The sequence below is a fragment of the Emys orbicularis genome, chromosome 7 (genome assembly GCF_028017835.1).
Source record: "Emys orbicularis isolate rEmyOrb1 chromosome 7, rEmyOrb1.hap1, whole genome shotgun sequence".
Classification (NCBI taxonomy): Eukaryota; Metazoa; Chordata; order Testudines; family Emydidae; genus Emys; species Emys orbicularis.
In genome coordinates this window covers 79,183,269-79,210,172 of record NC_088689.1, presented here as the reverse complement: position 1 = coordinate 79,210,172, position 26,904 = coordinate 79,183,269, and the positions used below count along the sequence as shown (strand labels likewise).

At 57.7% G+C, this 26,904-nt stretch overlaps 1 protein-coding gene across 1 annotated transcript in view; it reads left to right on the top strand.

The window, feature by feature from the left end:
• Positions 1-26,904, top strand: part of UBA7 (ubiquitin like modifier activating enzyme 7) — a 57,523-nt gene that overhangs the window by 13,643 nt on the left and 16,976 nt on the right. Inside the window, exons 9-17 of the mRNA XM_065408785.1 lie at positions 6,495-6,629; positions 6,859-7,017; positions 21,424-21,531; positions 22,332-22,412; positions 22,523-22,678; positions 24,149-24,314; positions 25,025-25,221; positions 26,132-26,196; positions 26,672-26,846. Of these exons, the coding sequence (XP_065264857.1) occupies positions 6,495-6,629; positions 6,859-7,017; positions 21,424-21,531; positions 22,332-22,412; positions 22,523-22,678; positions 24,149-24,314; positions 25,025-25,221; positions 26,132-26,196; positions 26,672-26,846 (1,242 nt within the window). The remainder of the gene's footprint in view (positions 1-6,494; positions 6,630-6,858; positions 7,018-21,423; positions 21,532-22,331; positions 22,413-22,522; positions 22,679-24,148; positions 24,315-25,024; positions 25,222-26,131; positions 26,197-26,671; positions 26,847-26,904) is intronic.

Here is a 26,904-nt window from a genome sequence, read left to right as displayed (position 1 = left end):
AGTCAGTGCAGAGTAGAGCAGAAGAATTATTTCTTGTGTCTTGCTTACAACACTCCTGCTAATACATCCCAGAATGATGTTCGCTTTTTTTGCAACAGTGTTACACTGTTGAGTTATATTTAGCTTGTGGTCTGCTATGACCCCCAGATCCAGTTCTGCACTACTCCTTCCTCAGCAGTCATTTCCCATTGTGTTTGTGTGCAACTGATTGTTCCTTCCTAAATGGAGCACTTTGCATTTGTTCTTACTGAATTTCATCCTGTTTACCTCAGACCATTTCTCCAGTGTGTTCAGATCATTTTGAATTATAATCCTGTCCTCCAAAGCACTTACAACCCCTCCCAGCTCAGTGTCATTTGCACATTTGATAAGCATGCTCTCCACTCCTGTAATGATGCTGCCCTAGGTGGGATACTTTTGAAAGTACCAATTCAGGACAAATTGCTTAGAGCAGGGCAGTTACAGCTCAAGGCTGGGGTTCCTTTGCACACCAAGGCAAACCAAAGCAGTCAAACAGTGAAGACTTCGGTTTTACCCCACTGGCTAACCATAAGTCATACAAGCAATTTCCTTAGACACTCCAGTTTCCCAGTATCACCACCAGTGCCACTCATTATGTGGATGAATGGTTATGAAAACCAATATCCCAGTAAAAGGAAAAAGGTTCTCCCGATCCCACAGGACCAAGCTGCAGACCCAGGTCCAGGGCTGGCTTTAGGAAGTGCGGGGCCCGATTCGAATAGTTTTGACGGGTTCCCGACAGGGATGACTCACCCGGAGGCGCTTTGGGTCTTCAGCAGCACTCAAGGATGCCGCCAAAGACCCGGAGTGAGTGAAGCACCCGCTCCCGAAGTGCCACCGAAAACCCGGAGCGCTGCCGGGTGAGTAAAAATTAAAAAGGCGCCTAAGTTAGCCACTCTTCTTTAGAGCGCGGGGCCCTCTTTGGCGCGGAGCCGGAATCGGGGGAATTGGCCTAAAGCCGGCCCTGCCCAGGTCAATATACAAATCAGATCTTACCCATGAATCACGCTGTTGCCAATCCTTTAGAATCTAAAATCTAAAGGTTTATTCATAAAAGGAAAAAGATATAGATTAGAGCTAGAATTGGTTAAATGGAATCAATTACATATAGTAATGGCAAAATTCTTGGTTCAGGCTTGTAGCAGTGATGGAATAAACTGCAGGTTCAAATCAAGTCTCTGGAGTACATCCACAGCTGGGATGGGTCATTCAGTCCTTTGTTCAGAGCTTCAGTTTGTAGCAAAGTACCTCCAGAAGTAAGAAGCAGGATTGAAGACAAGATGGAGGAGATGCAGCAGCCTTTTATAGTCTCTTGCCTGTTGAAGGACACCTTTTGTTCTTAGTGTGGAAAATCACAGTAGCAAGATGGAGTCTGGAGTCACATGGGCAAGTCACATGTCCAGGCATGACTCAATTTGCAGGCCGATGCCATTGTTTACATGTTAGTTTGAACGTTCCCAGGAAAGCTCAGATGTGGATTGGCATCTCCCAAAGTCCAGTGTCAGTTAAGTGTTTCTTGATTGGGCACTTACTGAGAATAGTCCTTTCTCAAGAAGCTGACCAAATGATTCACTGAGGCTACTTAGAATCAAAACACATTGATATACAAGTACATAGCCAATATTCATAACTTCAGCTACAAAAATGATACAAGCATTCAGATAGCATAATCATACCCAGCAAATTATAACCTTTCCATAGTCACCTTATACGACAACTTTTGTACAATATTTGCTGCAAATATATAATAGTGGTGGCAACAATGATCTATACAGTCCCAAGTTCATATTAATAATGTCATAACTCCATTATGCATTATTAATGAAAACATTGAATAGTGCCAGCCGCAGGACTGACCATTGCAGGACCCCATTAGATGTACCCTCCCACTATAACTACTCTTCGAGAATGGCTTTTCAGCCAATTGTGCACCCACCTTATAGTAGTTTAATCTAGACCAAGGGTGGCAAACTATGGGCCGTATCGGCACTCCCATGGTGCTGCAGGGGTAGGGCAGGCTCCCTGCCTGCCTGGCCCTGTGCCACTCCCAGAAGCGACCGGCACCCCTGGGGGTGCGGGGGGCAGAGGGCTCTGCGCGCTGCCATCACCTGCGGGTACCACCCTCCGCAGCTCCCATTGGCCGGGAGCTTCGGAGGAGGTACCCGCAGGCGAGGGCAGCACGCGGAGCCCTCTGCTCCTCCTCCCCCAGGGGCCACAGGGACGTGGTGGCGGCCGCTTCCGGGAGTGGCGCGGGGCCAGGGCAGGCAGGGAGCCTGCCTTAGCCCCATTGAATGCTGCTGCCACCCCGGAGCCGCTCAAGGTAAGGGGTGCCGGGCTGGAGTCCGCACCCCAAACCCTGCACCCTGCACCCCAACCCCCTGCCCTGAGCCCCCTGCTGCACCCCTCCTGCACCCCAAACCCCTGCCCTGAGCCCCCTCATACACCCCACATCTCTCCTGCGCCCCAACCCCTTGCCCTGAGCCCTTTCCTGCACACCTCACCGCCTCTCACAACCCGCACTCCGTCCTGCACCCCAACCCTGTGCCCCAGCCCTACATTCATGGCCCTGCATGCAATTTCCCCATCCAGATGTGGCCCTCTGGCCAAAAAGTTTGCCCACCCCTGATCTAGACCACTTTCTCCTAGTTTGCTTATGAGAATGTCATGGGGGACTGGGTCGAAAGTCTTACTAAAGTCAAGATACAGTAACTCCTCTCTTAACGATGTAGTTATGTTCCTGAAAAATGCGACTTTAAGCGAAACGATGTTAAGCGAATCCAATTTCCCATAAGAGTTAATGTAAATGGGGGGTTGGGGGGGAGGGCTTAGGTTCCAGGGAAATTTTTTTCACCAGACAAAAAACTATATATTATATAGATATACACACAGTATACATTTTAAACAAACAATTTAATACTGTTCACAGCTATGATGATTGTGAAGCTTGGTTGAGGTGGTGAAGTTAGAGGGTGGAAGAGGGAGGGATATTTCGCAGGGAATGCCTTGCTGCTAAATGATGAACTAGCACTTGGCTGAGCCCTCAAGGGTTAACACATTGTTGTTAATGTAGCCTCTCATCAAGGCAGCACGAACACGAGGGAGGGGAGACAGCATAGCAGACAGAGACAGACACACACCTTGTGTTTGGGGGAGAGAGAGAAATGCACACTTCCCCTTTAAGTAAGCTGACCCACTCTTAAGTGCATTGTCTTTTTAAGGGGATCAGGAAGTTGAGACAGCAGCTGCTGCCCCAAGCTCTCTCTGTCTCTCTCCGTCTGTGTCCCCTTCCTGCTCTATATGGAGAAGGGGTAAGCGGGGTGAAGGAGCAGGGGGGAGGGGAACACCCTGACATTAGCTCCCCCTTCCACCCCTTGCACAGCAAGCAGGAGTCTCTGGGAGCAGCTCCAAGGCAGAGGGCAGGAGCAGGACATGGCAGTGGGGGGAGGGACAGCTGAACTTCCTATTGATAGCCTGCTGGGCGGCTGCAGCACAGGGAACTTAAGGGAACGGGGAGCTGATAGGGGGAGCTGATGGGGGGGCTGCCGGTCCACCCTGGTTACAAGCCCCCACCAGGTAGCTGCAACGGGCTGCTCTTCCTGCAAGCAGTGGACAAAGCAGGCGGCTGCCAAACGATGTTAGAAGGGAGCATTGCACAACTTTAAACGAGCAAGTTCCCTAATTGATCAGCAACGAAACAACCTTAACCGGGATGACTTTAAGTGAGGAGCAACAGAGGGTCTTGTGGCAGCTTTAAGACTAACAGATGTATTGGAGCATAAGCTTTCATGGGTGAATGCCCACTTCGTCAGATGCATGTAATGGAAATGCGTCTGATGAAGTGCGCGTTCACCCACGAAAGCTTATGCTCCAATACATCTGTTAGTCTTAAAGGTGCCACAGGACCCTCTGTTGCTTTTTACAGATCCAGACTAACACGGCTACCCCTCTGATCAGGGCCGGCTCCAGGCACCAGCCGAGCAAACTGATGCTTGGGACGGCAGATTGAACAAGGCAGCATTCCGCCCAATCCTAGGGCGGCACGGCCGCTTTTTTTTTTTTTTGTTCCGCTCTGGCCGCCCTGTAGGGGGCGGCGGCACGGAGGACGGGAGCGCCCTGCAGCAAGCCCGGCAGGGCAGTCCTCGTCCTTCCCTCCCCGCCGACCAGAGCGGAGCCATCCTGGCAGGCAGCGTGGTGCGGCGGGAGGGGCTGCGTGGCAGCGCCCCGCTGTAGCCCTGGCCGCCCCCCTTCTCTCTCCCTCCTGCTCCCTCCCCCTCCCCCCCGCTAGCCGGTCCCCCTGCACCCGCGCTCCGGCACACAGATCACTGGGTTTTTGGTTTGGTTTGGTTTGGTTTTTTTGCTTGGGGCGGCCAAAAAGCCAGAGCTGGCCTTGCCTCTGATACTTTAAGTGAGGAGTTACTGTACATCAGTTCTACTGCTCCTCTCCTGTCCACCGGGCCAGGAACCCCGACGAAGCAGGAAGGCTGGTTTGCCGTGATTTGTTCTTGACCAATGCCTGCTGGTGATGTCTTAGCCCCGATCATCCTGAGGGTGCTCACAACTGCCTGGTTTGTTCATTTGCTCCAAGGAGCAAAGTGAGGCTGACTGGTCTGTAATTCTCTCATCCTCTTTGTTCCTCTTTATGGAGACTTAGGGCTTGATTCGCAAAGGGCTCGGTGCTGACGTCCCAATTTTAGGCTCCGCTGCAGTTCCCCAAACTCCCACCAAATGCTGCAGGCACCTGAGCTCAGTCGGCGCCACATTGTCAGGTCAATGCTCCCGCGGTGCCCTCGGTCCCACGCGGCACAGGCGCACTGCTGCCGTGCTCCAGTATCTGGGTGTCAGCATCCCACCAACGCACCAGAACAATTTGTGAACCAGGCAGATGGGGGCAATGCTCATGGGGCATGTGGACCCAATCCGGTCAGTGTACTCAGAGGTTGTGCGCTAGATCGGGCCCCACCAGAGGCTGGCTGGAGGAGAGGAGATGGGGCACCATTCACCTTGTAACTGCTTGCCCAATGGCTAGAGCACAGACCCAGGGTGGGGAGATCCCAGCCCCCTCTCCCCCCTGGTCAGAAGGGTTTGAACAGTGCACTAACCCCAGGACTACAAGGTGGGTCTCACCCGCCGCTGTGTATGGAGCTGCCTGACTCCAGAGAAGTCCCCGTTCATGGATCACCAGGCCGAACCTAATGTCTCCGTGCCCTGGGAAGTTAGGTGCTGAACTCTGTGAGGGGTGGGGCTTAGCATGCCCCACTCTGGGGGGAAGACCCCACCCAGCATACTGGCTTTTGGGGATCCCGCTCTGATCCCCCCCATTCTTGGCACAGAGAGTCTAGGTGCCCCACTCAGGCTGTGTGCACCGTGGGGTGTTCCTGAGGCTGGGCGCTGGGACAGTGAGTGGGCAGTGCCCCGGGCCCTCTGGAAATCAGCCCTGTTCCCCATGGCTAGAAACCGGGATTGCTGTGGTGTTAACATGGGGAACTGAGGCGCGGGGGCAGTTCTGCAGTAGAACTCCAGGGAGGATGAGGCCTGAGGAGACACTGGGCAGCAGACTCACAGGTAGCGGGCGCAGGGGGGAGCGAGCACAGCAGGGAGTGGGCACAGCAGGCTCAGTGGGTGGAGTGGGCACAGTGGGCACAGAAGGTTGTGGGCTCATTGGGCAGTGGGCTCAGTGGGGAGTGGGCACAGCAGGCTCAGTGGGCACAGCGGGGAGTGGGCTCAGCGGGCGCAGTGGGGAGTGGGCACAGCAGGCTCAGTGGGCAATAGGCTCAGTGGGAAGTGGGCACAGCGGCCAGCAGGCGCACATGGGCCCCAAAGGTGGAAGAGCAAATTTGAAAACTTGACCAGTTTGTGTAGAAGTGATGGGAGGAGGGGCTGTGTAAGGACCAAGGCCAGTTTTCTGCCTAGCGTTCCCCAACCTGTTCCTGGCGCTCCACATAACTCCAGGGCAGTGAACAGTGGTTATATGGGCCAGGGTCTAATCCGCGATGGCAAGAGACGAACACAGACAAACCAAGACCTGTCGGCTCTGCCAGATGCTCGCCCTGCGCTCTGACACCATATTGGCCTTGCCCAGTCACACACACACATCTGGCAGAGGTAGCAGACAAGCCCCCGCCCCCCAGCAGTAGCTCGAACGTTAGCCATTTGTAACAGCCCCCAGACGGGCCCATCACCCATCTGCACCCGGGGGCCCTGGCGGAGGTGGGGGGACCATTCTGTGCCAGATCTCGGCCCAACAGCTCTTCGGGGCATGGGTGTGTGGGCCTGGCACCATGTCCTGCTGCTGGGCATGTGTCCAGGCCCTGGCATAGCTCTCAGAGCCTGGCAGCACCATGCCAAGAGCCTGTCATGGGGCAGAGTAGCCTAGCCCTGCCTGTGCCCAGCTGCCTTGCTCTGTGGGGGGTGCGTCCCAGTCTGTACCCAGCTCCCTGGGCAGCACCACCTCAGACTCTGATCCCTGCCTGCAGGAGCCCCTGAGAGCCTCCCTGGCCAAGCCAAAGATCAAAGCCATGGACGACCGAGGGCACAGCTTGCACCTGGCCTTCCGGGCACTGCACACCTTCGCTGCCGAGATGGGACGGCTGCCCCAGCCCAGAGCCCAGGTGAGGAGGGCCCTTGCCTGGGAGTCAGCCACCTTCTGGCCTCGTGCCCCCCGCCTGAATCCCGCCCCCACCTGCACCCCATCCCTGCCTGCACCCAACTTGCACCTGTGCCCCACCCCCACCTGCATCCCACCCCAGCCCTGACCCAACTTGCACCTGTGCCCTGCCTGTGCTCCGCCCCTGCCTGGGTCCTGCCTCGCCCCCACCTGACCCGTGCCTGTCCCTGCAGGCGGATGCGGAGAGGCTGCTGGAGCTGGCACGAGGCCTGACCGCGCACCCGGAGCTGCTGGATGAGGGGCTGGTGCGGATGTTTGCCCATGTGAGCGCAGGGGAGCTGAGCCCCATGGCCGCCCTCCTTGGAGGCCTGGCTGCCCAGGAGATGCTGAAGGTGCGTGGCCAGTGGGGGGAGGGGGGAGGGGAGGGCAGGGTGAGCCTGAGGCCTGGCTACTGGCTTGGGGAGGGACAGGGCCACAGCAAGTGCTTGGGAAGTGGGGGAGGGGTAGGAGGCGGGTTTCCAGACACTCAGACCTTGTGCCTGGTATGTCCTTGGGTGTTGCCACATGCCAACGTGGACCAAAACCACTGGGTTTCTGACACAGCCACCAGGTGGCGCCCCGATCCAAGCCAGACTCCAGCTGCAGCCCACCTTTGTGGGTGAATTCAAGGAGCGCCCTAGAGTGGGTCTCCTGGGGGATGGGAGGTGCAGCTGGGGCAGAAGGAGGCTGGGTTAGGCTGGGACTCATGTCTGGGAGGAGCTGGCTCCCTGGCAGCCACCTTCTACCCCAGTCCTGGTCTCCCCCCAGCTGTGTGTAAGCGGGGGATTGATCCTGCTATTGTGGGGAACTTTCCTGGCTTATACACCACCCTGGTGGAATGGGTCCTCCCTCTCACTCCCTTTAGCCAGAGGCCTGCCTGACCTCGAGAACGCCCCTTCTACTCTCATGTGTGGCAGAGTCCTCGTAACCCCAACAAGGCTGGGCTCAGGATTCCTGGGGGGGCTCGACCCCCAACCTTGTGGTCACTTAGGGCAGGGGCTAGGGTGTCCCCACTCCGGGGTGCTCTCTCTGCACTGGATGCTTCCCTGACCCACTGATCATTACATAAAGTTCAAAGCAAATACAATTTATTAAACAGCAATCAATTAAAAAATAAGGAAAAAACAGGAAAGGTGAAAGGAAAACCCGTCACTCCACTCTGTGGCATGGGGCCACCACAACCAGCCATCTCCGGAGGGTAAGGGAAGTTCACAGTCTGTTCCTCATACGGCCCAGGCCTCCTGCCCAGGCCCTGGCTGTGCTGCAGGGATGCTGCGGGTTGGACACTTGCTCTGGCAGGGGCCACACACCCTCAGGCTCGAGGTTGCAGGACCCTTCTTCCCAGTGTCAGCCCCCCATCGGGGTTATGATCCCCCTCCCAACTCTTCCCTGCACTGGGTCTTCTGCCCAGGATCCCCCCGCTTCGCTCTCCCCAGCTGCTCCCTACACGTGGCTCCGAACTGCCCCAGCTTCAGCCCCAGCACTGCTGCTGCTCTGCCTCCAGCCCCCTGGGCTGCTCCTCTGGCCCCTCTGGCTTCGGCTGGCGTGGCTCTGCTCCCAGCTCAGCCTGGTCCCCGGCTCTCTCCTTAGCTCAGTCCCACTCTTTTCCAGGCATCCCCAGTTCACTGGAGGATGGGACCGCTCTGCACTCCTGACTCCCTCATAGGGTGACCGGATGTCCCAATTTTATAGGGACAGTCCCGATATTTGTGGCTTTTTCTTATATAGGCACCTATTACCCCCCCACCCCCTGTCCCGATTTTTTACATTTGCTATCTGGTCACCCTACTCCCTCATTAGCCTGCCCGCCCTGTCAATCAAGCTGACCTGGAGCATTGGCTTCTCCCCATTGCCCCTGGGGACTGTCAGTCTCAGGGTCCTGATTTCCCATCGACCCTTCCCCTTCCTTTTGGTACTGGGAGCTAGCCAACCAAAACACCTCACTCAGTTTTAATAAGGGTCTAACAGTCCTCTTACATCTGCAACGCCAGGGCCGGCTTTAGGCACCGCGGGGCCTGATTCGAAGGAGCTGCTGCTGAAGTCCTGCCGCTGCCTTCGGCGGCAGCTCAATCGCTGCCGTGGAGGAAGGACCCTCCGCCGAAATGCTGCTGAAGACAGTGGCAACGATTGAGCTGCCGACGACGACAGTGCCAGGACTTCGGCGGCAGCTCGATCAGCTGCCGGTGCCTTTGGCAGCACTTCGACGGAGGGACCTTCCTCCGTGGCAGCAATTGAGCTGCCGCTGAAGACAGCGGCGAGACTTCGGTGGCAGCTCCTTCGGGACGTTGCGGGGCCCTCTTAGGGGCATGGGGCCCGATTCCGGGGAATCGGCTGAATCGCCCTAAAGCCGGCCCTGTGCAACGCCCCTCACTCCCGCCCCATAGCCTCCTGCTAGAGCAGCCCTGGGCTCCCCCCAGATCTGCTGGTGCCCCTCACTTTTGCCCCACAGCCCCTGGCTAGCCCAGTCCTGGGCTCCTCCCCAGCTTTGCTGGTGCCCCTCACTACTGCCCCGCAGCCCCTGCTAGCACAGTCGTGGGCTCCCTCCAACTCTGCCGGTGCCCCTCACTCCCTTCCCATAGCTCCCTGCTAGCCCTGTCCTGGGCTCCTCTCAGCTCTGCCGGTGCCTCTCACTCCTGATCCACAGCCTCCAGCTAGCCGAGTCCTGGGCTCCTCCCAGATCTGCTGGTGCCCCTCACTCCCTGTCACGGAGTCACCAGGCGATGCTCTGGAACTACTCCATACGAAGCCAGTCAGGACTCTGCGGGAGCATGCCTCCCCTCTCTGAGCATACTGTCTCCAGAAGCTTACACAGCTTCGACCTTCCTGGATCTGACCTCGGAGCATTCAGCATCCCCTTCCACACCGTGTGCTTCCCGCAGTGAGTCCGCCCGGGCGGGGTTCCTGGGAAAACCAGAGGGCCCTTCACCCCAACTCTGCAGTCAGATGTGACTCTCAGCCAGCCAGTAAAACAGAAGGTTTATTAGTTGACAGGAACACATCGTAGGACAGAACTTGTTAGCACAGAAATCAGTGACTTTCAGCCAAGTCCATCTTGGGGAGTCCTGGGCCAGAAGCCCTGGACACCCCCTCTTCCAGTCCCCCCAAGCAGACTGACAGCTTCCAGTGACCCAACCTCAGATACCCCTGTTGCTCCTCCTTGTCTTTTTCTCTCAGGGCCAAGAGTCACCTGGTCATCACCTGGTTGCATCTCCCTCCTGGGTCTCAGGTTACGAAAGGCACGGGTCATAGCATATGTGCAGGCAGCTGGAGCAGCTTCACCTGCCGCAGAAATCTCAGCCAAAGTCACACACCCTTATTCCCACCACCGAGGTATTGGTGCAGCACACAGGGAAACTGAGGTACACACAGTATTCATGCAAAACACTAAAACTGACATAGGCTCAACAGTAAGACCTTGGATACACTTGCAGATGTACAGCGCTGTGAGTTAAACCTGACTTCATGCAGCTGAGTAGGGAAAGCGCTGCAGTCTGTCCACACTGACAGCTGCCCAGCGCACTGTCGTGGCCACATTTGCGGCAATTGCAGCGCTATTGGGAGCGGTGCATTATGGGCAGCTATCCCACAGAGCACCTTTTCCCATTCTGGCGCCGTGGGTTGTGGGAAGGGGGCGTGGGTGCAGGGGATTCTGGGTCCTGTCCCAATGCCCCGTGCTGCATCGCTTCGCATCCCAGAAATCCCTTTGTTTCCGTTCACCTTTGGCGCCATCTTTCAACGGTTTCTGTGCAGCGCGATCTGTCTGCGGGAAATGGAGTCCGAACTGCTGAGGCGTATGCTGACAAGTCTCACCAGCACGTCACGTTTGGCTGTCGAACTATTCCTTAAGATCCAAAGTGACAGTGAGAGTGAGGGTGAGGAATCCGATGATGCTATCGAGCCGCGTAATGCGTACGACACGAAATTGCTTGTGGCATTCATGGACATGCTCAGCACCGTGGAACGCCGCTTTTGGGCTCGGGAAACAAGCACCGAGTGGTGGGATCACATCGTCATGGAAGTCTGGGATGACGAGCAGTGGCTGCAGAACTTTCGGATGAGAAAAGCCACTTTCATGGGACTGTGTGAGGAGCTTGCCCCCACCCTGCGGTGCAAGGACACGAGATTGAGAGCTGCCCTGCCAGTGGAGAAGCAGGTGGCTATTGCAATCTGGAAGCTGGCAACTCCAGACAGCTACCGGTCGGTCGCAAACCAGTTTGGAGTGGGAAAGTCGACCATTGGAATCATGTTGATGCAAGTTTGCAAGGCCATTAATCGCATCCTACTCAGAAGAACCGTGACTCTGGGTAACGTACAGGAAATAGTGGATGGCTTTGCACAAATGGGGTTCCCTAACTGTGGAGGGGCGATAGATGGGACGCACGTTCCTATTCTGGCACCACCCCACCTAGGATCCGAGTACGTTAATCGGAAGGGGTATTTCTCTATGGTTCTCCAGGCACTTGTGGATCACCGTGGGCGTTTCATTGACATTAACACAGGCTGGCCCAGAAAAGTGCATGATGCACGCATATTTCGGAACACTTGGCTGTTCAGGAAGATGCAGGCCGGGACTTTTTTCCCAGAGCGGAAGATCACGGTAGGGGAAGTTGAAATGCCCATTGTGATCCTTGGAGATCCCGCTTACCCGTTAATGCCGTGGCTCATGAAACCTTACACAGGGAGCCTTGACAGCAGCAAGGAACGGTTCAACTACAGGTTGAGCCGGTGCCGAATGACTGTGGAGTGTGCCTTTGGCCGTTTAAAGGGCTGCTGGCGATCTCTGTATGGGAAGTTGGACTTGGCCGAAAACAGCATCCCCGCGGTTATATCCGCGTGCTGTGCCCTCCATAATATTTGTGAAGGGAAGGGTGAAAGCTTCACTCAGGCATGGACCTCCGAGGTTCAACACCTGGAGGCTGAATTTGCACAGCCAGAGAGCAGGGCTATTACAGGGGCCCAGCGCGGGGCTGCAAGGATTAGGGATGCCTTGAGGGAGCAATTTGAGGCTGAGAACCAGCAGTGATATCTGGTGCCCTGCACGGGAGTGAAGTGCAGTAGTTCCAATCTTTAGGAATCAGTGTCTGCTTAGCAGACAAGCAGACTTGCAGTGCCTGTTTATTTCCTGGGCTAAGGAGTCTTTTACTTTATGCAATAATACAGAATGTTTTCAAAGCCAAAGAATCCATTTATTGAAAAGAAAAAAAAATTATTTATTGAAAAGAAACCAGGGGGTGGAGTGGGGAACGGTACAATCACAGATTCGCGTATGTCCTGTCTGGTGTGCTGTGCAGTGAGTGCTGCACTTCAGGACAGCTATACTGTATGGTGATGGGGGTTGAGAGCAGAGGGTAAGGGTCGTGGTTTTCAGGGCTGGGTGGTGAAGATACTGGTGTTGGAGGCAGCGGGTGGCATGAAGAACACGGAAGTTGGGGAAAGTGGGTTGGAGGTGACAGTGGGGCACAACGGAAAGAGTTTTGGGACAAGGGCTGTAGGGGGTGGTGGTGTTTGCGGTACTGCTCCTCTTTCTGCATGGCTACGAGCTCCTGGATAGCATCTGCTTGGCGCTCCAGGATGCTTATGAGCCTATCAGTGCTTTGCTGCCGGTGCGCGGTGCTTTGCCGCCGGTGCGCTGCGTTTTCCTGGCAGATCCTGCTTTCTCTCTCAGTCCTGTGCTTTCTCATTCTCTTTAATAGATTGCCGCATCACTTCTTGCAACATGTCTTCTTTGCTTTTTCGCGGTCTCTTCCTGAGTCTTTGCATTCTCTGAGCAGGCGATAAGAGGGATGGCTGAGGTCTCAAGGTTGATGCAGCTGTATAGGCAAAATGCAACATTTAACAGAGGCAGCGTTGTTTATACCAGACAGAGTAATGATTCCCCCCGCACTTAAGGAGTAGAAAACACACAGGGTCTACACAATAGCATAATTTTCCCGTCCGAAACAGAGCACACATATCCCACGGGAGCCTCAAAATGGTGAGTAAGGGGGACTGATTGTTTCAGGGCTGCACTGTCCTCTGGGTTTCTGTGCCTTGGGGAGAGCCAACAGCTTCAGGGGGCACCTACACTGAACACTGTCCCAACATTTTCCACAGGAGTTCGTCCTGGACGATATCTCGCTGCTGAGGGTGACCTGGGAAGCAAGGGAGGGTCTTCTACTGCAATGCGGCTTCCGCCCTGGCCCATATGCAGCTTGCCTGTGTGCAGCAATGGTCCCCCCGCCCCTCGCGGCACAGTGGCGCGGACACGTTAGCCTGGCTGGGACAAGGACCACGGTGGCTCTCCCGATAAACCTGCGCAAGCGCATTGCACACATTCTGGATGAGACATTCGAGGAGATTACCGAGGCCGATTACCGCGATGTGATAAACCACATCAATGCACTATTCCGCATCTAGGCATGCATGCCTAACCCTCCTCTCCCAAAGAGCCCACACCGAAAAAATTCCTTCCCGAAAAAAAAACACCGCTTACCGGAAACCTGCTCTTCTGTTTGTCCTCCACCAAGTACTGGTCGCTGCGACTGGCTACCTTCCTCCTGGCTCGAGAAGAGCTCCTGGCTGCATGGCTCCAGGGATTCCGGGGTGTCTCCATCCGGCCCACCACCATCACTCCCATTTTCCTCCTCCTCCTCCTCTTCCTCCCCCCCCCCCCCCCACACTGGCTCTGAAGTGTCCATGGTGGTGCTCGGAGTGGAGGTGGGGTTAACCCCAAGTATCGCATCCAGCTCTTTGTAGAATCGGCAGGTCGCGGGGGGAGCACCCGAGCGGCCGTTTGTGTCGCGGGCTTTGCGGTAGGCACTCCGGAGCTCCTTCACTTTAATCCTGCACTGCAGGGCGTCCCGGTCATGGCCCCTTTCCATCATGTCCTTTGATACCTTCCCAAAGGTATCGTAATTCCTATGGCTGGAGCGCAGCTGGGACTGTACAGCTTCCTCCCCCCAAACACTGATGAGGTCCAGCAACTCGCCATTGCTCCATGCTGGGGCTCGCTTGGTGCGTGGAGGCATGGTCACCTGGAAAGATTCGCTGATAGCACTCCACACCACGCCGGGCTGAGCAAACAGGAAGGGGATTTTTAAAATTCCCGGGGAATGTAAAGGGTCGGTCACATGGTTGGTTACCTGAGGCCAGGGCAGTAGAGTTTGAACTGATGACCAGAGTGGCTAGAACAGGCATTGTGGGATACTGCCGAATAATTCTGGAGGCCATTCACAGCGCATTGGGCGGCCACACTGGCGCTGCAGTGGCAGCGCAATACTTGCTATTCCTCTCGGAGAGGTGGAGTACATGCAGCGCTGCAACCACGGAGATACAGCGCTGCAAATGCCTTGCCAGTGTGGACGGGAAGTGAGTTACAGTGCTGGGGGAGCCTTTACAGCGCTGTAACTCGCAAGTGTAGCCAAGGCCTAAGACTCACATACAACATAACAAGGGAAAATCCCCACTTCGTCACATCTCTCCCCCTTTGAGACTGAACTGAGCAGAGTCACTTTAGCCAGTGGCCTGGGGAAGTTCAGGTCTCCCTCTCCAGGACAAAGCATCAGCTATAACATTTGCACTCCCCTTAACATGGACCACCTCCATCTCATACTCCAGGAGGGACAGACTCCACCTCAGGAGCTTGACTTTGGCCCCTTGCATTTGGTGCAGCCACGGCAGGGCGAGTGGTCCGGATACACAGTGAAGCGCCGCCCAAATAGATCCGGCTGCCGCCTTTCAAGAACCCACCCCAGGGCCAGGCATTCCTTCTCTATGACTGCATAGCCCTGCTCCCGGGGCAGCAGCTTCCTGCTCAGGAACATGATGGGGTGTTTCTCCCCCTTTGCATCAGTGTGCATTGGCACCACCCCCAGCCCTGTGTGTGGGGCATTGGTGAACACCAAAGGTCTTGTCAAAGTCTGGGTTTCCCAGCACCGGGCCCTTGATGAGATCCTCCTTCAGCGTGCAGAGAGCCCTCTGGCACTGCCCAGTCCAGATCAGTTTGTCTGGCTCACCCTTCTTGCATAACTCAGTGATGGGAGCTGACTCAGAGCTAAAGTGGGGCACAAACCTCTGGTAGTGCCCCACCATTCCAATAAAGGCCTGGGCCTGTTTCTTAGGCTAGGTCTACACTACCCGCCTGAATCGGCGGGTAGAAATCGACCTCTCGGGGATCGATTTATCGCATCCTGTCGGGACGCGACAATCGATCCCCGAATCGACGGTCTTACTCCACCAGCGAAGGTGGGAGTAAGCGCTGTCGACAGGAAGCCGCAGAGGTCGATTTTGCCACCGTCCCTACAGCGGGGTAAGTCGGCTGCGATACGTCAAATTCAGCTACGCTATTCGCGTAGCTGAATTTGCGTATCTTAAATCGCCCCCCCCCCCCCTGTAGTGAAGACGTAGCCTTAGTCTGGGGAGCAGACCAGTCTCTGATCGCCTCCACCTTGGCCAGCTCTGGCTTTAGGCAGCCGCTCCCCAGCTTGTGGCCCAGGTACGACACCTCTGCCATCCCCACCTTGCACTTGGCAGCTTTTACAGTCAGCCCTGCATCCTGGAGGCCACTCAGCCCCCTCTTCACCTGGGACACATGGTCCTCTCAGGTCTGGCTAAAGACACAAATATCATCAATGTACGTTAGGGTAAAATTCTCCATCCCCCTCAGTAACTGATCCACCTGGTGCTGGCAGGTGACCGGCGTCAACTTGAGGCCAAAAGGTAGGACCAGGGATTTGTACAGCCCCAAAGGGATGACAAAAGCAGGTTTCAACCTGCCATCTGGATCCAAAGGCATCTGCCAGTAGCCTTTGGTGAGATCCCCAGTCGTGGGGTACCAAGTCCTCCCCAACTTGTCTAGTATCTCATCAGGCCTAGGCATGGGGCAGGCACCAGATGTAGTGATGGCACTGAGCTTCCAATAGGCCACATAGAATCGGATCGACCCATCTTTCCTGGAGACCAGCACCACGGGAGAGGCCCCGGGGCTGGTGAATGGCTGGATCACCCCTAAAGCCAGCATGTCTCTGACCTCTCCCTCCAGGGCCTGGGCTGTGTTCCCAGTTACTCTGAATGGGGAACACCTGATGGGAGGGCTGGCTCCCATCTCCACCCAGTGGACAGCTCGGTTAGTGAGCCCAGGCCGGTTGGAAAACAGCTGTTGGTATGATCTCTGATCTCTGCCTGCTAGGCAGAGGTTAGCTGGTCAGAGAGGGAAATTGATTCCAGCAAGGGGCCGGCTCCTGTCTCAGGGAAGAGACCCACACACGGCCAGTACCAGCCTCTCCCTGTCACAGTACGGCTCCATCATGTTGACCTGGTCCCCTCGGACTGTGAGCCCAGTTGTGCAGTTCCACCACATCGTTCTCCTCATTCAGCTGTTTGATGACTTTAAAGGGCCTGTCCCAGGCAGCTTGTAGCTTATTCTTCCTCACTGGGACGAGACCCCTCACCTGGTCCCCGGTGCCATACGCTGAGTGGTCGTACCAGACCTTCTGCCTCCCTTGGGCCCTGACTAGGTTCTCCCTGGCGAGACCCATGAACTCATCAAGCTTTTCCCGGAAAGTCAGTACATACTCCACCACTGATTCTCCATCGGGGGAAGCCTTCCCCCCCCATTCGTCTCTCACCAAATCCAGGGCCACCTTCTGAAAAGGCTCCACTATGACAGGCAGGTGTCTCAAGGCTGCTTTACCCTTGTCCTGGGCCTTTTGCACCTCTGGACAAGGGAGCCCTGGTTGGCAGCTGTCCCCCCGCTGGCTGTGGCTCCCCACACTCAGCTGGGGTCTCTGATCCCCCTGGGCTCATCTTTTCCCCTGCTGTCCCAGTGAGGGCAGGCAGCGAGCCCACTGCTTTGCTCACAGCATAAGAGCCTGCGTGAGCGGGCTGTGACGGGTTCGGTCACAGAGACCCCCTTGGAACTGTCACCTGATGTGCTGAAACTACCTCTGAGCCCATTTTCCCTGTCAGCTTGGGACTCCAGAACCCTGTCTTGTTGAGCCAGACATGATAGTCTGCTGCAACACAGACCCAGGTCTGAACCACATCCCCAAAGCTGCAGTGTAGCAGGGTGGACACCTGCTCCTGCCTGGAAGGGCCTGAGATAGCCTGGGGAGCAGGCAGCGTGAAGGCTGAGCTGATTGGGGGAAGTGGCTGCAGCTGGGGCCACGCCCCAAACAGCCTCAGCAGGCCTATACAAGAGGCTAGGAGCCAGGAACTGAGTAGAGTCTCTCTCTGCCTTCAGAGAGAGAAGGGCCTGGCTGCAGGGAGCTAGACAGGGTACCTGTAGTGGAGCAGGGCTGGGGAAAGGCCGAGGAGCTGGGGAGCTCCAGCCTGGATAGCCCCAGGCTGCGGCCTGGTAATAGGCCAAGGGGTACTGGGGGTTGCAGAGAGCAGCCCAGGGCTAGGCCAAGGCAGCAGGAACAAACCCGCCTTGCCAGTGATGAGTGGCCTATACTGCAGTCTGCCCCAGGGAACGGGGGCTAGTTGGTGACTGGCAGTGGCCTAGTACTGAGGCAAGGTGGGGATAGTGGGTGGGGGTTCCCCTGGGAGGGGAGACCCAGATCTGTGGGGTATTGCCAGGGGGCAGCACCCAGAGCAAAGGGGCACCGGGGTCCTGGGAGGGACACGGGGGCCAATGCAGAGGACAAGGCGGATCACTGGCCTGCAGAGGGCGCTCCAGAGGCTGGTGAGCTGATTCCCTGGATGACCAGCAGGAGGCGCCGCAGGGGTGAGTCCGGACCCTCTAAATGCAGGCTTTAACTGAAAACCACTCAGCAGGTACTCCTATCTCCAGCACCCAGACACCCAGCTCCCAATGGGATCCAAACCCCAAATAAATCTGTTTTACTCTGTATAAAGCTTATACAGGGTAAACTCATAAATAGTCCGCCCTCTATAACACTGATAGAGAGAAATGCACAGCTGTTTACTCCCCCAGGTATTAATCACTTACTCTGGGTTCAGTAATAAATAAGTGATTTTATTAAGAATAAAAAGTAGGATTTAAGTGGTTTCAAGCAATAACAGACAGAACAAAGTAAGTTACCAAGCAAAATAAAACAAAACATGCAAGTCTAAGCCTAATATATTAAGAAACTGAATACAGGTAAATCTCACCCTCAGAGATGTCCCAATAAGCTTCTTTCACAGACTAGACTCATTCTTAGTCTGGGCCCAATTGTTTCCCCCGGTACAGTCCTTGTTCCAGCTCAGGTGGTAGCTTGGGGATTTCTTATGACTGGCCACCACCCTTGTTCTGCTCCACTCCCTTTTATAGCTTTGGCCCAAGGCGGGACTCCTTTGTCTCTCTTGATCCCTACCCCTCCTTCTAAATGGAAAAGCACCAGGTTTAAGATGGATTCCAGTATCAGGTGACATGGTCACGTGTCACTTTAAGACCTCATTCTTCATTACCCACAGGCTGGCCCCCACCCTTCCATGAGAAGACTTGCAGGTAAATAAACCATCTACAACCAATTGTCCTAGTCAATGGGAGCCATCAAGATTCCAAGTCACCATTAATGGCCCACATTTTGCATAATTACAATAGGACCTCAGATTTAACTTCATATTTCTAGTTTTAGATACAAGAATGATACATTCATACAAATAGGATGAACACACTCAGTAGATTATAAGCTTTGTAATGATAGCTTACAAGAGACCTTTTCCATAAAGCATATTTCAGTTACATCATATTCACACTTATAAACATAGTTCCATAAAACGTATGGAGTGCAATGTCACACCCTCCTCCTGAACTTACTCCCGGAGTCTTGGACACTGTCCATGGCGGAGGCAGTACATGTAAAACTTCTGTTTGTCTCTGGTTACACACCCGTCCAGAACCTTTAAACCCTATGATGTCATTCATAGGTGTTCTAGCAAAGTTCTGGGTTCCTGGTCCCTGGGTGCCTGAAAACATGTTGGGGTGTAGTATTGCTAACAGTATGCAGATAGCAATATCTGTTAAAGTGTAAGTGTCTTGGCATTTAGCCACCAATGCCATGAGGTGGTGTGCCTCCATTTCTGCTTCCACACAGTAGTGTAGGCCTGTTATGTGTCCGCTGATGTGCCAAGCTCTAAGCCTGTTTACAGGTATTAGCTGAGAAGCATCAGGTTTGTGGTACTGTCTTGTTACAACCCCTAGCATGTACGGAGGTTTTTTCCACAAATCAGGTATGTCACACATCTTCAAAGCGTTTACCATTAGCATCAACTTCTTTGTCTTGACCCATAGATGAAGTAGCAAAAGACACAAGATTAACAGCCAATTTTTGACACAGACTTTGTTCACACAGTTTGGCTTCTTTAGTGTCTATTCCATTTTCCAATCCCTTTGTGTACCATGGTAGGTGCTCAGATACAGATTCTTCTGCCTCTTTGGAGAAGGCTCTCAATTCAGGCATGTGTTTGAGGTTTTGGCAAGGAAAGGATGTCCTGCAACCATGCCTGCCCTCGGTCCCTCCCTTTGGAAGGCTCTCCCGTGTGCAGGGGGGCGGGAAGTATCTCTCTGTCCCACTCAGCTCCAGGGCTCTGGTTACAGACAGGCAGGTATCCTGAGCTTAGCAGCTCCTGCCCCCTGCCAGCCAGGTCATTTGCATATTCACTGACCACTTCAGTCTCAGCCAATTGATTCCCTGGATTCAAATTCAAATCCTTGGCCGTTACAGGAGCAGGGCCTGGATCCTGTCCCAAATAGACACAGTCATCCCTCAACAGGAGGTCACAGTCGATATTTTGGAGAACCCCCAACTACCAGCCAGCGCGACCCCTCCTGTGTGTGCACAGGGATCTGGGCCATTGGCAGGGTGAGGGGCTTCATCCCTGGGACCTTCACCCAGGTCACACAGCCCCTCAGCATCTGGTGAGGCTGCACCACCCAGGGCCTGACAACAGTTCTCTCTGTCTCAGGATCTCACCACCCCAGGAATGTCTCCCCAATGACCATCACCTTCCGCTCCCACTGGGGGTCTGAGGGGCCCGAGCCCAGGAAAGTCCACACAGACATATGCTGGGGCAGGGAGTGAGGGCCAGTCTGCCACCCCGCCCATCTGGCTAAACAGCTCTATGGCCTTGGGACCCAGGAATGGGGCTAGACACCGGAGCCTTTCCGCAGGGCCAGCCTGGTTCCAATTGCCAGCCTTCCCAAAGGCCATGAGACAGGCATCTAGATCTTCCCCCTCCTTAACCTGGGGCAGCAATTTAGTGTTGAGGTTCCCTGTGGAATTGGCACCCCAAGGTCCATCCCCACTCACCCATGGCGGGTCATTCTGCCTCTCAGGTCAACCATCATGAGTCCATGCTGCCGCTGTCTCTCCTGCTGTTCTGCTTCATGCCTTCCCTGCCTCTCATGGTCCTCTGACTCCTTCGATCTCAGGTCCAATTCCATCCATCTCAGATCCACCAACGGGGATCCTGGTGGAGACCCCCTGCTGGTCGGGGCACGGGTCTTCAGGACACTGGCTGCTCCCAGCCTCTCTCACGCCCCAGCTGGGTCAGGAACCAGTGCGGGTCCTGGGCTGCCTGGCTGCTCTCAGCCTCTCTCGCAGCACCAGTTGGGTCAGGAACCGGCTCCTTACAGTGATCCTCCTCTTCCAACTGAGCAATCAGCTGTGCCTTAGTGAACTTTCCAATATGCAGCCCTCTCTCTCTGCACAGCTCTACAATGTCCTTCTTAAGGAAGTGGTTATAGGCCATCTCCATGCTGTTCCCAAGTAGTCATGGACTCACAGGCCTGTGCTCTCTCAGCTCCCCACGGTCCCTGGGAGGAACCCCTTCAGTGCAACAGCACTTCTCGGGGGTCCATTCTCTCTCGGGGTTAAGCCGTTGGCTCCTCCACCTCCTGGAACCTGCCACCAGTTGACACAGAGTCACCAGGGCGATTCTCTGGAACTACTCCATATGAAGCCAGTCAGGACACTGGGGGAGCATGACTACTATCTCTGAGCATACTGTCTTCAGGGCAAGAAGCTTACACAGTTTCGACCTTCCTGGATCTGACCTCGGAACATTCAGCATCCCCTTCCACACCATGCGCTTCCTGCAGCGAGGTCACCTGGGGGGGTTCCTGGGGAAGCCAGAGGGCCCTGCACCCCAGCTCCACGTCAAATGTGACACACAGCAAGCCGGTAAAACAGAAGGTTTATTAGTTGACAGGAACACAGCGTAGTACAGAACTTGTTAGCACAGAAATCAGTGACTTTCAGCCAAGTCCATCTTGGGGAGTCCTGGGCCAGAAACCCTGGACTCCCCCTCTTCCAGTTCCCCCAAGCAGACTGCCCAGCTTCCAGCAACCCAACCTCAGACACCCTGTTGCTCCTTGTCTTTGTCTCACTTCCCGGTCCAAGAGTCACCTGGTCTTCACCTGGGGCTGGGCAGGGTCCCTGACTCCCTCGTCTTGGGGACTGGCCTGCATGCTCACAGGGAGCCAGTGGCAGGATCCTGTTGTCTCTGAGCTACATCTGCACAAATGGCCAGCAGGTGGCGCTACCACTGCAGCAGGGTCTGGAGGCTGGGGGTGCAGCCCCCCGCAGCGGGATGGGATAGGAAGGTCTGGGGGTGCTCAGGTGCCTGTTCCTGTGCCAGGAAGCACTGCTCTGCTGGGCACCTGGTGATACTGCTGGGCCTGGCACAGTGTGCTGTGTCCTCCTGTGGCAGCCAGCCCATGGTGCTGCCAGTCTCTCTGCTACCCAGCGCAGCTAGCCCTGCTCTACTGGCAGGCACTGGCCAGGCACTTGGGGCCCCAGGAGAACTGACGTTGCCCATCTCGCTGTGCCCAGGCTGCCTCAGGGAAGTTCTTGCCGCTGGCGCAATGGTTTTACTTCGACGCGCTGGAGTGCCTGCCCGAGCAGGGCACTACGCTGCTGACGGAGGAGTCCTGTGCCCCGGTGAGTGCTGTGCCCGCTGCCGCCCGCTGACAGACACAGCCTGGGAGCCACTGGCTCTGGGGCCGGGCCCCTCACTCAGCCCTGTGCAGGGATAGGGTTGCTAGGCGTCCAGTTTTTGACTGGGATGCCCGGTCGAAAAGGGACCCTGGCGGTTCTGGTCAGCACAGCTGACTGGGCCGCTAAAAGTCCAGTTGGCACCCCAACCCTCTGCCCCAGCCCTGAGCCTCTTCCCACACTCCAAACCCCTCGGCCCCAGCCTGGAGCCCCCTCCTGCACCCCAACCCCCTCATTCTTGGCCCCACCCCAGAGCCCACACCCCAACCCTCTGCTCCAGCCCTGATCCCCCTCCCACATTCCAAACCCCTTGGCCCCAACCTGGAGCCCCCTCCTGCACCCCAAGCCCCTCATCCCCGGTCCCACCCCAGAGCCCGCACCCCCAGCTGGAGCCCTCACCCCCTCCTACACCCCAACCCCCTTCCCCAGCCTGGGGAAAATGAGCAAGTGAGTGAGGGTGGGGGAGAGCGAGTGACGGAGGGAGGGGGATGGAGTGAGTGGGGGCGGGGCCTCGGAGAAGGGGCAAGGCAGAGGTGGGGCCTCAGGGCACGGCAAGGGTGTTCGGTTTTCTGCAATCAGAAAGTTGGCAACCCTATGTGGGGAGCCAGCTGGGGGAGGAGCAGGGTGGGCCCTGCTGAAGGGGGTCAGTGTGGGGAGCCAGCTGGGGGGGGGCACTGTGGGGGAAGTTGGTTGGGGGAGGGGTGCTGTGAGGGAGCTGATGTTAGTCTGTCCCTCTGCTCCAACAGCGTGGCAGCCGCTACGATGGGCAGATCGCTGTGTTTGGGGCTGACTTCCAGGAGAGGCTGGGCCGGCAGAAGTACTTCGTGGTGAGCAGGCCGGGAGAGGGGCCAGGAGGTGGGACGGAGGGCTGGGGGGCAGAGTGGGTGAGGCAGGGCACTCAAGGCGGGACCATGCTGACCCCACCTCCTCTCGCTAGGTGGGAGCTGGAGCTATTGGCTGTGAGCTGCTGAAGAACTTTGCAATGATTGGGCTGGCGGCTGGCGAGGGCGGGAGCGTCACCGTGACGGACATGGACACCATTGAGCGCTCCAACCTCAGCCGGCAGCTGCTCTTCCGCCCGCAGGATGTGGGTGTGAGTGGGGCGAGGGCCGGGCAAGGCCTTGACTGTGGTCGCTAACTGTCTAATCACACAAATCCAAAAGCCCTGCCCCGCCCCTTTCTCTGAGGCCCCGCCCCACTCACTCCATCCGTCCCCTCCATCACTCACTGTCCCACACCCGCACTCACTTTCACCAGGCTGGGACAGGGGGGCATGTGGGCTCTGGGCCGGGGCCAAGGGGTTCGGAGTGTGGGAGGAGGCTCTGAGCCTGGGGGTTGGGGTGCAGGAAGGGATGCGGGGTGCAAACTCCGGCCAATGGGAGCTGCGGAGTTGGCTCTTGGGGCGGGGGCAGCGCATGAAGACCCCCTGCGCCTGCCCCAGGGGCTGCAGGGATGTGCTGTCCACTTCCGGGAACGGCGCAGAGCCAGGGCAGGCAGGGAGCCTGCCTTCACCCCGCTCCGGTGCCAGATTTTTAGCACCTAAAATCTCCTGGCTTGGCTTCAGTAGCCTCCGGGAGATTGAGCCCGATTCTGGGAGACTCCGTTAGAAATCGGAAGGGTTGGCAACCCTAGCCCTTGACACCCTTCACTCTTAACCCGCAGCCCCCTGCTGCCCCAGCCCTGGGCTCCCCCCAGCTCTGCCAGTGCCCCTCACTCCCTGACCTGCAGCCCCCTGCTAGCCCAGCCCTGGGCTCCCCCAGCTTTGCCGGTGCCTCTCACTCCCAACCTGCAGCCCCCTGCTGCCCCAGCCCTGGGCTCCCCCTTCTCTGCTGGTGCCCCTCACTCCCGACCTGCAGCCCCCTGCTTGCTGAGTCCTGGACTCCACCGTCCCCTAGCTCTGCCATTGTCCCTCACTCCCGACCCACAGCCCCTACCTGGGCGGTTCTGCATGGGGGATGAGGATGGGTGCGTCTGAGGGAGGGGGAGAGGGAGTGCAGTCTCCTGCCTGGCTCTGACTCTTGCCCTTTGTCCCCTGGCTGGGCCCAAGGGGTCCCTGGTGAGCAGGGCCGGCTTTAGGCACTGCGGGGCCCGATTAAAAAGAGCTGCCGCCGAAGACAGTGGCGGGACTTCGGCGGCAGCTCAATTGGCTGCCGGTGCCTTCGGTGGAGGGTCCTCCTTCCGCGGCAGCGGCGGGACTTCGGTGGCAGCTCTATTGGCTGCCGGTGCCTTTGGCGGCACAGCGGCGGATGGTCCTTAGGGACGTTGCGGGGCCCTCTTAGGAGCGCGGGGCCCGATTTGGGGGAATCGGGTGAATCGCCCTAAAGCCAGCCCTGCTGGTGAGGGGTCGGGCGCCAGTCAGGGGCACTGACTTTCCACAGCCTGGACCGTTATCCTCCCTGCCACTGGCTCTGGGCCCGGAAGAGGTCCGTGGAGCTGGCAGATAACAAAGGAGCAGCCCAGCCTGGCCCAGTACCTGGGCTGGGGTCTCCCTGGGGGGTGCAGCACCAATGGGGGTGGGGCTCCCTGGTCCCCCCACTGCTCACGGCTCCCGTGGCCCTTGCAGAAGCTGAAGTCAGAGACGGCGGCGGCAGCTGTACGGCGCATGAACCCCACGACCAGGGTGACGGCCCAGCCGCACCATGTGGGGCCCGACACGGAGACGCTCTACGGAGACGACTTCTTCATGGCCCTGGACGGTGTGGCCAACGCACTGGACAGCATGCAGGCCCGTGAGTGTCCGGGCACTGCCACAGGCAGCCTGGCCCTGAGCGCCTGGGGCCACGCCCCTGTCACATACTCCCACTGCCCATGCCCCACACCTCACCACGCCACATGCCTGTGCCTTCACGTCCACTGCCACATTCCCACGTCCCACCCCATACTGCCATTGCCCACACCCTACCACGCTACATGCCTGTGCTTCCACGCCCACTGCCACATTCCCACGCCCCTGCCACATACTGTCCCACACTCCACCATGCCACATGCCTGTGCCCCCACGCCAACTACCACGTTCCTTCGCCCCTGCCACATACTGCCACTGCCCACGCCCAACAGCCTGCCACGCCACATGCCTGTGCCCCACACCCACTGCCACATTCCCATGCCCCTGCCACACCCACCCACATCGCCAGCTTGTGCCAGCTCGCCACAGGCCCCGCCTGGCACAGAGACTGACCCGGGACAGGCCCTGGGAAGAGGCTGCTGCTTCCTTCCCTGGCCTTGGTTCAGTCTCTGCTCTGCCTCCCTTGGCTGGGGCATTTCCTGGGGGTCTCTGCTGGGTGGAGCTTCCTGAGATCTCATCCGAAAGACAGTGCCTCCTGGGGGGCTAGCAAGATGCACCCCAGGGCCTTGCTCTCTAGCTGCCCCGGAGGCTGCCTGGGCAGGGGGAGGGGCAGAAGTGTGGCATCCCCATGAGCTCGCCACTCGTTTCCCACAGGGGCCTATGTTGATGGCCGCTGCATCCGCTACCTCAAGCCCCTGCTGGACTCGGGCACCGAGGGCACCAAGGGCCACGTGCAGGTCATCGTACCCCACCTGACGCAGCCGTTCGGAAGCCCCCCGGACCTCACGGAGTCGGCCGTGCCCCTGTGCACCCTGCGCCACTTCCCCAGTGTCATCGAACACACCCTGCAGGTGGCCGTCTCTCCCCGCTTCCGGAACCTGGGCCCTCTCCATCCTGGGCTTGGGACTGGCCCTTCCCCACCCCTGGCCTGGCCCACTCCTGTCCAGAGATCGGGCCTCCCCACCCCTGGCCTGGGCCTGGGCCTGGCCCCTCCCTGCATCCTGAGGTTAGGCCCGGCCCTTCCTCCCTGCCCCAGACCTGAACACCCTCCAATCTGTGCCCTGTCCCCAGCCGGTGCCTTCCCCGACCCCAGTTGCCCAGTAGATGCCCGCCCCATGGTGAAGTCCCAGAGCCAGTGGCCAGGCTGCGCCATAGCCCTTCTCTAGCTGTCCGATGCAGGCCCAGGCCATCTGGGGCCCAGCCAGGGCAGGGGCGACTGTGCCTGGGGCAGGGCTGGGGAGCACTCTGACCTGCCAAGTGGCTCTCCGGGCACTGCAGTTCCCAGCCCTGCACTGGGCCCCCGGCCTCTGGCCTGCTTATTTGGCAGAGGAAGGGGCTGTCGGGGCTGCTGGCAGGGCCTTCCTGCTTCCCAGCCCACACACTGCCCCTCCTGCCCACATGCTGCCCCCTACCTACATGCTGCCCCCCACCGACACAGACCCTTGGACATGCAGCCCCCGCACCCTGCACACACTGTGTGCACGGCCCAGGCCCTGCTTGTCTCCCTGTCTCGGGGCCTGGCACTAGGCCTTGGGGGCTGCAGGAGCTGTTGCCGGGCCCCCTCCTAGAAACCCCCTGCCCTGGCCGCCTGCCCCTGCTCCCGCCCCACTGCTGGGGCTCTGAGCACTCAGCAGCCAGAGCATTTGGCCCTCAGCATGGGCCGCGCCAGGGGGCAGCATGGGGGTCCTGCCCATGCCCTGATAAGATTGGGTGGGAGTGGGGCAACCCCAGCCTGTGTGTAACTCACCCCCTCCCCCACAGTGGGCCCGGGATGAGTTTGACGGGCTCTTCAAGGTGCCTGCGGAGAATGTCAACAAATTCCTGGAGTGAGTGTGGGCTGGAGGGGGCTTTAGGGTGGCTCTGGGGGGTGGGGGTTGTGTGGCTGAAGGGAGCTGTGGGGGTTGGGGGGCTGAGGAGGGTGCTGGGGGGCAGGGGTTGGGCAGCTGAAGGTGCCTCTGGGGGGTGGGGGGCTGAGGGAGGTTCTGGGGGGTTGGGGGGCTGATGGGAGGTGTGAGGGTTGGGGACTGGAGGGGGACTCTGGGGGGCAGGGGTTGGGCAGTTGAGGGGGCCACTGAGGATTTTGGGGGCCGGAGTGGGGCTCTGACATTGGGGCCTGTCCGTGGTCTCCGTGGCCCAGCAGCTCACACGTACCAGGGCTCAGGGGCCAGCCTGGAAAGGTCCAGGATGCCTGGGTTCTCTCTGGGTGGGTGACCCTCCCCCGCTGGGCCCTGGCTCTGGCACTGTGCTGCACTGTGTGTGTGTGGGGCTAGGGCTCGGCCTGACACTGCCCTGTACCCATAGGGACCCGGCCTTCCTGGAGGTACAGCGGACGATGCAGGATCTGGAGGGGGTGCGAAGCAGCCTGCAGGAGAAGCCACGCAGCTGGCAGGACTGTGTGAGCTGGGCCAGGCAGCGCTGGGAGAGCCTCTATCGCCACACAATCCTGAACCTGCTGCACGCTTTCCCACCCGGCCACGTGAGCAGCACCGCGGGCACCCTGGGCTCCCATCCCCCCGGCTCAGTGCCCCGGGCTC